Source organism: Carettochelys insculpta, chromosome 27 (assembly GCF_033958435.1).
Source record: "Carettochelys insculpta isolate YL-2023 chromosome 27, ASM3395843v1, whole genome shotgun sequence".
In the NCBI taxonomy this organism is placed as follows: domain Eukaryota; kingdom Metazoa; phylum Chordata; order Testudines; family Carettochelyidae; genus Carettochelys; species Carettochelys insculpta.
In genome coordinates this window covers 8,433,820-8,445,219 of record NC_134163.1, presented here as the reverse complement: position 1 = coordinate 8,445,219, position 11,400 = coordinate 8,433,820, and the positions used below count along the sequence as shown (strand labels likewise).

Genomic DNA, 11,400 nt, shown 5'->3' with positions numbered 1-11,400 from the left:
CAGTTCCGTTCGTTCTTTATGTCCATTCATGACATGCTAGGAGGGGAGAGAGAGACAGCAACATTTTTAGAAGGCAAACTGTAGTAATAAATCTTATGCCTTGCAAGCCAAATAGCCGAGCATCCCAAAGGTACATGTGAGTTTAACCCTCCATAAAATTCTGCAGACCAAATGCATCGGGTTACATCACAAAGGGATTTCTTTGCCACAACTCCTCTTAATTTCAATGGGCAATTTGCTCCAGGAAGTACTAGAGGTTCCAAACAGCAAAGCCTTACTTACTTGCTCAAAGTAATCTTTATTTCGTGCATATAGTCCCATTGTTGTCTATGGTCTACCCATCTGAGTAAGGGTGGTATGCTCAGCCTTCACGTTGACCTTAGAGAAGTTCTGTGATGCCATCTATGCATTCCAGTTATGCACTGCAAATCCCAACTATTGCACTTTTTAAACATTACACATGTTTTCTCTTAGACTTTTAGAGGTGGATGTTTGTTTCCTTTGGCCAGTTGTATTACCCTGGTGCTAATGAGCATCTAACTACTAGGGGGACAGGTAGCTACACTGGCGGGGAGGGAAAGGATCCAGAGTGACCTAGACAAATTGGAGGATTGGGCCAAAAGAAATCTGATGAGCTTCAACAAGGACAAGTGCAGAGTCCTGTGCTTGGGAAGGAAGAATCCCAACCATTGTTACAGGCTGGGGACCGACTGGCTAAGTAGCAGTCCAGCAGAAAAGGACCTGGGTATTACAGTAGATGGAGAGGCTGGATATCAGCTAACAGTGTGCCCTTCCAGCCCTGAAGGCTAATGGCATATTGCTCAAGTTACAGTGGGGGAGTTCTAAATTGGATGTTAGGAAAAACTACTTCACCAGGAGGGTGGTGAAGCACTGGAATGCGTTACCTAGAGAGATGGTGGAATCTCCATCCCTGGAGGGTTTTACGTCCCAGCTTGACAAAGCCCTGGCTGGGATGACTGAGTTAGGGTTGATCCTGCTTTAGACAGGGGGCTGGACTCAATGACCTCCTGAGGTCTCCTTCAGCCCTAGGATTCTATGATTGCTAACTGGCTACAGTACTTCCTGGTACCAACCCTTAAGTGTAGTCAATGCAGGCAACTTCTTGGGGACTTACAGACTTGCAAATCACCTACTGGCCTAGCCCCAGTCTCTGGGATTGGGCAAGAGCAGATAAAAAGCTCCCTGGCTCATCACCCACATTTCATAATTGACACTTTTTTTGCAGCAAGAGATCATTCAAAGCCCATTATCCATATCCAGCAGCTCAGGGACTTGCTAATTCTAAACCTTCCAAATGGGTGACATGTTTCTCTGCTGTACATGCCATCAACAAGACACCTGTGTTTCCAGCAGATGTTTTTGTGGCATCTCCAGTGCAGTGATGGAGGAGTTAGAGCAATGGGAGGTGCTCTCCGACTGCTCTAGTGAATCCACCTGCCCAATTTTCCTGTTGACCGAGCCCAGTATGCACAAGGGGGACCAGGTCTGCCCATCTTCATCACTCAGGAGAGTGGATTTCCCACATCCCGGGGCCACTCAGCTGGATTCACTTAACTTTTAGATTGGCACCATAATCCTTGGTGAACATCAGCTTAATTTCAAGAAGATAGTTCTGCTTATTCAGCCAGACTACAGACAGGGTCTTTGTATTCCAGTTGATGCCATAATTAAGGGAAACAACAATTCTGGAAAGGATTTTAAACCTTGTCCTTCAGGGCTTAAGCCAACTGCTACAGCTCAGGGAGAGCCTTATGTGCTATCACCTTTGGCACTTGGGCTACCATCAGAAACAAGACACGGGGCTAGACGGACCTTGGATTGGCTCCAATTTGGCAGTTCCTCTGCTTCGGTCAGTAGAGTAATTACAGCATTTGGTTGTGGGAAGGTAAAGCAGGATCATTGCACAGCAGAAAGTGTGAAAACAAATGTTTAAATTAGGAATTAGAAATAGATTTCATTCCAACCTGGTTTCCTGGTCCTCCCTTGGCAGCACAGGCCTGCTTGAGAGAGAAACATTCCAGTGAGAAAGCAACTCTGCATTGCACCCCAGTCCTTCCTTTACAGCTCTAAATCAGGGGTTGGCAACCCCCGGTATGCGTGCCACTCTTGGCATGTGAGCCAATCTAAAGTCCTGACCCTCCTCTCCTCCCATGCAGCAGGGGAGGGGGGCGGAAGCACAGGGCCAGGGCCCCTGCTGTGGCCTGGGGCCAGGGCTGGAGCCCTGCTGCGGCATGGAGCTGGGGCCTGTGCAACATGGGGACCAGGCTGGAGCCAGAACCCCTTCCACGGCACAGAGCTGGCGTCCCCGATGGAATGCGAGGCTGGGGCCCCCATTGGCCCTGGAGCACAGGGCTGAGGCCCCCATTGGGGCTGGAGCGCAGGGCTAGAACATGGGCCCAGCACACAGGGCCGGACGCAGGGGCCCCCGCTGTGGTGTCCCTTCCCCACCCCTCCATGGTGGCCTCATCCCACCACGGCATGGGGCTCGGGCTGGAGCCCACGGGGCAGGGCCCCCACTGGAGTGTGAGGCAGGACCGCAGAGACCCAGGCGGACTTTAAAAACGATCACCGGCCCTCGGCCGTACACAGAGGTCAAAAGGTCACATTTCGTCTCTCTGCCTCGGAAGGGTTGCTGACGCAGGCAGCTGCAGCAGAGTTGCCCAGGTTTGATCTCACATGGTGGGACAATAGCCAGAACACCCACCAGTGCCAGGCACCATCCGGGAGGAAGGAATGGAGAAGAGAAGCTCAGGGTTAAATTGAACGGGAGCCACCGCAGTCCCGAGGTTTTGATCCTGGTGACTGACGTTTGCCCTTCATGTGATGCTGGAGGGTCATACTCTGTTTCTAGCTGCACCCATGAGTTCAGAGCTTTACCCAGTAGCAGAATTTGTCCCTTTCCATTGTGGTGATGCAACATCCAACAGTAACGTTGCTACACCATGTCAGGAGCCCACCCGGGTGACGTTCTGGTCCCTCCTCGAACACAGGGTGCTTCCAGCTCTATGCAGCTAAAGAGCACATCTAAGAAGCCATTCAGGTGGATGAGAACCAATAACCGAGCAAAGACCAGGCTGACCCTTAAACAGTCGCTGGACAGAAAAGGCAGCAGTCTCCCCAACAGGAGCTGGAACATGGGTGACTCAGCTGGGCCCAGTGCTAGGCAGAGAAAGTTTGCTCATTCGGATTATTCCAAAGTGCTCGGCAACCACCCAGCTGTGTTTGAAGCTCATTCTTCATAGCACCAGCTGACAGTTTGAGTGCGATGTTCAGAGGGCTGCCCCACTCTGAAACGCAGCCGCAGGAACCAGGGGTGTGTGCGCAGGTTTTAGCTGGGGCTCCACTTCTTCCCCCCTGCACCTTGGGTCCCGGCTATCTGCCCCAGGGCTCCACTCTTGGCTTGCACCCACCCCCAGCTGAAGGAGAGGCAGGGGTAAGGGAGCTGGCTTTCAGCACCCCAGTATTAAGTGTTCCCGCTCCACTGCGCTGAAAGTCCCTGTTTCCAAGAGATTGTCGTAGCATTTCGCCCTCTTAACGTTTTGATCTACACACACGTGTATGTTGGCTCCTGGAGTAAAGGGGAGGGAGAATTGGTAAGAGCAAAGTCGCTGGTTGAGGTGAGCAGCTAAGTCTTATTCAGAACAGAGGCTGAAATGGTTATGATGTAATAAAGCTTTGTAAAGTTCCTTTTATTCCTTTCCAGGGCCCCACCAAATTTACACTTCAATTTGGTCAATTTCATGCTCGTAGGGTCTTTAAATTGTTTCCTGATTTCAGGTGTCACGGTGAGGTAACTGTGGGCGTCCTGATCCAAAAGGGGGCAATGCGGGGGTGGGGGGCTTGCCAGAGGAGGGACCTGGCTCCCTTTCACTCAGCAGGCAGCTTCGGGATTGAAACGACTTCTGGCTTCGGACAACCCCTGGCGCCTCGCTCTCGCTTCCCTGCTGGGGCCCCAGAGACCCAAAAAGCCTGTTCTCTTTCTCCCAAAATCTTCCTAGGTGTCCGGTTTTCAGCTGGAAAGCCCAGTCAAAAGGGAACCTGTAGGAGGGTCCAGTCAGATGTGCTGACTGGATGCCAAGCCTGGCTAGGGAAGTGGTTAGCGCGGCAGCCTGGGGGTCAGGCCTCCTGGGGGCTATTCCCACCTTGGCTACAGACTTGCGGAGCTGCTGAAGTCAATGAGTGGTGTAGCTGGTCCTTTTGAGGCGAATGGTGTGACGTTCTCTGAGCCAGCCCCTCCTTTACCAAAAGCCAGTGACCCTGGGGAGCTGCTGGCTCAACTCTCTGCGCGGCCAGGACTGCCTCCTGCCTGCATCTCATGGGCAAGTGGGCTGTGTGTCGGGGGCTGCAGCTCCCAGGCTAGCCCCAGAACAGGGGGAGGCCAGCCGCTGGGGGGGGGGAGGGGGGAAGGATCCAGTGGGGAAAAGAGAAAGAGACCTGGAGAGAGGGGCAAACAGGGGGTGGAGCCTCAGGAGAAGGAGTAGAATGGAGGTGGGAGTCTCAGGAGAAGAGGCCCCACCCCCTATGGCACCTCAGGGGAAGGGGCAGAACAGTGGGTGGGGCCTCAGGAGAAGGGGCAAAATAGGGGGTGTGGCCTCTGGAGGAGGGGCAGAATGAGGGGTGGGGTCTCAGGCGCAGGGTTGAGGAGGTTTGGGTATGCCTGCACCGGGTCCGATCTAGAGAAGTTAAAAAGCCGGCAACGCTGAATCGTCTCTCAGCTCCTGAGGGCAACACTCTGTGCTGCTAGTTTTACCTCTTTCGGGATGAGAGTCCCTGGCAGAGTCACAGGGCTTGGCTGGGGCAGAGCGCCCTGGCTTCAGTCACTCAGGAGGGCCTTTCATTTTAACCTGCTGCCCTTCACTGTGGTCCGTGAACACCCCTGAGCCATCCTGTGCAGCGGGACAGGGGTTTGATGGCAGCAGTTGAGTGAGTGAGCCCCCACCTGATAGGATTACTGGTTATACGAGGAGTGGGCTGCTCTGCAGAAGGGTCAGATTCTGCTTGAAACAGCACCAGCTAAGTAACAGCAAAATGTGTTCCCTGCCTTTGCTTCCTGAAACTCTTGCCGATTTGCTACATTTCCTCCCATAGCTTTTATCTCCATATTTTCAACCACTGTCGGCACCATCACAAGTTGTTTTCAATGGAACAGAGTGGGTCACAGTTAAGGCAGGAGCTGAGATGCAGTGTCCCTTTGTACGGGCATGCAGCTCACCCACAACCTCCGGGCCTTTACCTTTCCTTCTCTGCCGGGTCTTGTTTCTCCTCTGCCCTGTAATGATAAAACAAAGTTGAAATCAGTGTTTGCTGTAAGGAGAGATTCAGGGGCTGCCCAGCTGATTCGCAAAGCGCCCACAGCCAGCAGCGTGTGTTTCTACCGGTGGTGCACCTCCGCACATGCCTTGGTGCACATAATAAAATTTATTCTGCCCCGGAGGGATAAAAATTAGAGGGAACCCTGGTTGCAATCCACCCAATAGGAGCAGCTTTTAAGTGAAGACCGGACCTCTTTTTCGAACCAGATGCTTTAGTTCCACCCAGCAAGATTTGACCTGATGCAGCAACTCATGGGAGGGGTTTTCTTTGACCTGTGACTGCAGGAGGTCAAACCAGATGCTGTCAAAGGTTCCTTACGGACTTAGATCTATGAATCTATCAAAATACCTCCATTCAGACCTTTCCGCTTCTCCCTGTTCAAAACAGACCAACCTTGCCCTTGTGGTGTGTGTAGTGCTGTGAAGATGTAACATGCTAGGTACCTGTCCAGCTCTTGCAGCTGTTATTCGAACGAGTCAGCTGTTCTCCCGTGACTTGCCCTTTGAGGCTGTTGCTGCTCTGATCTCCCGCCTGTGAGTGGTAGAGGCTGCTACATTTTTTGTCTGATCGTCTGGAGCAATTTTAAAGGAATTTCTAATGCCTTGGAGTCCATAGGATGAGGAGGGGTGGCTGCCCCAGGCCCTGGGCTTTTGGGAGCCCCCCAGCACTGCCCCAGCTGTCCTGTGGCTGGGAGGGGCCTGGATTACCTGGCGCAGGGTGTGGCTGGCAGGTGCAGAAGCAGGGGGCATCCTCTGTTCCTCTCACCCCCCTCCCCACCACACGGGGTGCGTGGCAGCCTGCTGGGCTCCTCCACAGCCCCCCCCCCCGGCTCACTGAGCCCCACTTCTACGCAGCAGTTACTTCCCACTGCTGACGAGAAGTGGGGTTCAGAGGGCTGGGGGGCCTGGCTTGAGCACAGGAGGCTGCCGCACGTGCCAGGGGGTGAGTGGGGGCTGGGGGCAGGGAACCCGAGGGGAGGTGTCGTCCTGCTGGTGCTGCCCTCGGGGGGCCGCACCCTGCCCCAGGTGATCCCTAGCCTGGCCAGTAGGGGAAGGGCCCAAGGGTCAGTGTGGGGCAGGAACAGATCTCTGGCATGGGGGAGGCAGGGTTGCCAGGGTCTTACACCCCCTTGGGAAGGCCTTGGACTTGAGTCTGGCCACTTTATTTCTGTGCCGTTATGTGGTATTCCCAGAGTGAAACCACACCCCTCGTGGGAGCTGTCCCATCGATTTCAACGGAACGAGGATTTTATTCCAGGACGCAGTGCAGAGAAATGCAGGCTGGGCAGGATCGCACCGTTGTCCTGGTCTGCACCCAGGCTTTGTACTGGTGTAGCGCTATCAACAGGGGTCACTGTGCTGCTGTGGGGTATTTTTGTTTTATTTTGTTTTTTTAAGCCAAAATAGCCAAAATTGGACACCCTTAGTGTGGACGCAGTTGTACTGGTTATAAAGGGGCTGGTCCAGGTGCAGCTCGTTCCCTTTCTGTACAGCAGGGGAGGGGAATTGTTTTTGGGTCAGGGACCACACCAAAAAAACTGGCGGGGGCCACACTAAAATGAGAAGCAAAAAATCGACCAAGCCTCACTGATATGGCCTGATATGACTGACACACCTCACTCCCCTCATGCTCCAGATCCAAGGGGGGAAGGGGAGAGGAGAAGGAGGACCAAGGTTCAGGGCTTCACCCAGGCCAGATGAACTCTTCCAGGGGCCCAGGCCGAGCAGATTTTGTGGGCACCCCCTAGGCTCTGGGGTGGGATCCAAACCAAGGGATTCAGTGTGCAGGAGGAGGCTTCTGGGGAACAGGCTAGTGATGGGGTGTGGGGTCTGTGGGAGAGGGAGGGTGCAGGAGTGAGCTGGGAGTGGGTGTGTGGGGTGTGTGGGGGAGGTAGGGTGTAGGAGGGGGATGGGGAATCTGGGTGGGAGGGAAGGTGCAGGTGCAGGTGGGGGTCTGAGCACAGGGGGCAGGAGCGAGGTGTGGGCGGGAGAGGGGTGCATGAAGGCAATGGGGGGGTGCTTACCTGATGCAGCTCGGGGGCACTCATATTGCTCTGTGATCCCTGCCACTCCTAGGCACCACCCCTCTTACTCCCAATGGCTGAGATTCCAGCCCCTCCCTGCATTGCCATTCCCTCAGCCGGATGGGGATGGGGGAGCAGAAACATGCAGAGCCCCTTCCGTCCTCCCCCCGCCAGGTGGAGCCTGCTGGCCTGATCTGGCCTTGGCTAGCCTGGATCTGGCCTGCGAGGCTTGGGGCTCCCCTTACCCCTCAGTGGGGAGCTGGTGCTAGCTTGTCAGCTGATGACAGTTCAGCTCTGTCAATTGTAGCAGCAGCAGATTGTATTTTAGAGAAGATTGTCCCAAGCAAAACAGGGCAAAAATTGTGCTGTATGCCTGACCTGAAGAAGTTCACCTTCTTTTTTTCATTTCCTGTCCCATGGACAGGTGGAGATTTCTCAGCCATGTTCCCTAGTCAACACTGCTGGCCAGACAGCATCTGTGTGCCATTTTCAGTCGGTATCTCTTTTTGGGAACATGCTGTCGCAGCTCTTCAAAATCTCAGCTGTTTGGATTGTACTCGTAAGTGTCCCGGTCTATTTCTGGTCCATGATTGTTTTACCAACGTGATTTCCAAGTAGGTATGGGCCAGTTCAAATGTGCACTGTGCTTTTTGTTCTGCCAAATGCGCTTAAAATCATAGACACCTAGGCCTGAAAGGGACCTGGATGGGTCATCTAGTCCAGTCCAGTCCAGGCAGGGCTAAATATTGAAACCGGTGGGTCTCAACACGGCCAACTCAAGCAAATATCTGCCACCACTCTGACAGCCTCAGGGCCATTCAGGTAAAAGGTATATCATGTGCATGTGGTCCATTTACCACACAGAGAACTGCAGAGGCAGCTTATCATGGTAAATCAGTTGAGAACTCCTGATCTAGGCCAACCTCAACAGGCGTTTGCGTAACCTGTCCTTGATAGCCTTCCAATGCCGAAATGCCACAACTTTCCTTGGCAATTTGTTCCAGAGCTTAATTACTCAGACAGGATTTTTTTCCTTTCGTCAAACCTAAACTGCCCTTGCGGCAATAAGAGCCCATTGCTCTGGTCTTGTCCTCAGTAGTTAAGAAAACAGATGGTCATCTTCCCCTCCTTGAGGCAGCCTTTAATGTACTTGGATAATGTTACCATGTCCCCACTCCCCTGCCCCCCAGTCTTCTCCACACAAAACAAACTCATTTTTCCCAGGTTTTTCATTTTTGTTGCGCTCCTCTGGACTTTCTCGAATTTGTCCCCATCTCTCCTGGATTGTGGTGCCCAGACCTGAACACAGCCCTCCGGCGGAGGCCTTATCCTTGCTGAGCAAATTGGAAGGATTCTTACAACACGCCTGCTAAGACTCTGTCTGGCTACATGCCACCCCCTGATGCACCACACTACATCCCAGAACGCAAGGTGGTGGTGATGCCAGCACCTTTTGCCCTCCTTGGGGGAAGTCTAAAAGTGACAAGTGATCCTAGCCAGTTCCGCGATTCCCCACATACTGATTGGATCATTGGGCACTTTTAGACTTCCCCCAAGGAGGGCAAAAGGTGCTGGCATCACCACCACCTTGCGTTCTGGGATGTAGTGTGGTGCATCAGGGGGTGGAATGTAGCCAGACAGAGTCTCCCCCTTACAAGCCAGCTTGCTCATTGCCCCACCCCCCACCGAGGAGCACACAGGGCACGGAAATGGCTGCTGACAGCACAGTCTTTGATGCCCTCATTGAGGCCCAGATATGCTAGTTTATCGTGACCCTGAGAAGCAGAAAGTACAGCTAGAAGGCTAACAGGCCAGACTGTCAACATGGGGGGACGACCCTCAAGAAATCACCCCAGCTGGCATTGATCGATATGATGCACACACACACACAATCACCTCAGAAGGGGAAGTGCCCCGCCCACACAAAAAGAATGTCCTGTACTCCTAAATTGCTTATCTCTTGTCTTACAAGTGCAAACTAAGTAGAAATGCCCTTGTAACAAACTGGCGTCACAAAGACAGATCAGTATGATCTGGCACCATAGATAAGAAAGAGAATACGTAACCCAAAGGGGTATAAAAGATGGGTCCAGCAGAACTCTAACTTTGAGTGCATTCCACCAACTACCTGCTGGTCGGGTCAGGTGATTGCCTCCCGAGGTCCACTACCGGGGACGCCCAACCTCGTATTCGTCTTTCCGCGGAATTGAGTGACCGATCCAGCTTGGCTACGCTGGTATCGAGAGACGCAGAGAGGGTAAAATACACCTATGCTAGGTCTCTGACTTTTTTGTGTACAGCTAAAGAATTAGAGCTCTGTAACTAGTGTCAAGATATCATTGTGTTAGATGGTAACAGATATCTTTGTATTGGATTGTAACGTAACTTGTTAACACCTGTACTTTGCTAGCATATAAGAAGTAAACAATAGCCTTTTGTAACCATACGCTTATAACTGTAGCTTAATAAACTTGTAACTAGTTAAGATCCAAGCCTAACCATTTTGTTAACCCTTTTGTCACTGCAACACAGCCGGCACAACAAAAGAACTGTAACCGTTTGGTTACAAAAGCCTGGCCGTGGGTCAGAGAGCTAGCAGGTCCCTGCTCTAACAGTAAAAAACTGGGTTGCTTAGGACCCAGGGGAATCCGTCAGCCTGTCTTGGCTGCTTGCAGCGACGAGCTCTCTGTGTGCCCTGTGTGCTCCTCGGTAGGGGGGGGTGGGACGAGCAAGCTGGCTTGTAAGGGGGAGACTCTGTCTGGCTACAGACATCCCCGAATGACATTTGCTTTCTTTGCAAGTGTTACAGTGCTGACTCATATTGCGCTTGTGATGCACTGATCCTTGTTCACAGTTCTCTTTCCTGCGCGGTTGTAGCCCTTGTTGTGTTTGTGCTAATGGTTTGCCTTTCCTCAGTGCAGTACCTCGCAGCTGTCCCTATTGAAATTCATCCTTTGTTTATTTCAAACCACTTCTGCAACTTGTCTAGATTATTTTGAATTAGGATCCTGCCTTTCAAAGGGCTTGTAATCCCTCTGTTTGGTTTCGTCACAGCGTTTATTAGTGCGCCTTCTACTTCAGGAGTCAGCAACCTTTCCAAACTGGAGTGCTGAAATTTGACCTTTTCACCTCTGCGTATGGTCCGGAGCACGAGTGATACTTTTTAAAGTCACTAATAGTGCTGCTTACAGCAGCTTCATTAATAAAGATGCAGACCTTTACTGCTTAGGTGGTGGCTGGTGGCATTAGCTGGTCTTTTGTTTAGTCCACAGGCAGCCTGGCTTTAAGCAAGCGCCTGGCTGCATGGGGGTGGAGGGCAGGGGCTGCTGTCCCACCTCGCGTACCAATGAAAATTGGTGTATGTGCCATGCCAGTGGTTGCTGATCCCTGCTCTACTCCACAATTCAAGTCATTTATGTAGATATTGAATAGAACCAGACCCATTACAGATTCCTGCAGAATCCCAATCATTCTGCCCTTCCAGCGTGACTGTGAACCATTGATAACTACGCTGGCTACATCTATATTGCATTCCGCTTTCAGAGGTGGAATACAAATGAGGGCGATCGAAAATGCAAACGAAGCGCTGATTTGCAAATGTCATGCCTCATTTGCATAATCTTGTGTGATCGCACTTCCGTAAACAAAACAGTCATTTAGATGGGGTTTCTTCAAAAAAAGCCAAACCCGTTTTGGAAAGAACCTTTTTTCCTATTTTGTTTCAGAACCTTTTTTGCTATTTTGTTTCAGGAAGAAATATCCTTTCGAAATGGGTTTTTTTTTTTCCTGAAAGAACCCCATCTACATAGATGTTTTTATTCTCAGAAAAGCCTCTTCTGGATGTGCAATCACCTGGGTTATCGGGAACGCAGAATCTGCTGTCTGTAAGTCCCATACAAGAAAGCTTGTAGGACAATACAAACCCCTTTCCCCCAAAAGCTGTTTTTTTACCTTTCTTTCCTGGCTTTGATTCTCTCTTCTTCATACCTGCAACCAAGAAGACAGATGTCATCAAATGTTGTGGTCAGGAAAATGCAACATTC

General features: G+C 51.8%; 1 protein-coding gene across 1 annotated transcript in view; it reads right to left on the bottom strand.

Annotated features, from left to right (window-relative positions):
* Positions 1–11,400, bottom strand: part of ATCAY (ATCAY kinesin light chain interacting caytaxin) — a 31,254-nt gene continuing 19,854 nt past the window's right edge. Inside the window, exons 9-12 of the mRNA XM_074978270.1 lie at positions 11,309–11,344; positions 5,255–5,290; positions 1,986–2,018; positions 1–36 (exon numbers count right to left, since the gene is read on the bottom strand). Coding sequence (XP_074834371.1) covers positions 27–36; positions 1,986–2,018; positions 5,255–5,290; positions 11,309–11,344 — 115 coding nt within the window. The 3' untranslated portion in view covers positions 1–26. The remainder of the gene's footprint in view (positions 37–1,985; positions 2,019–5,254; positions 5,291–11,308; positions 11,345–11,400) is intronic.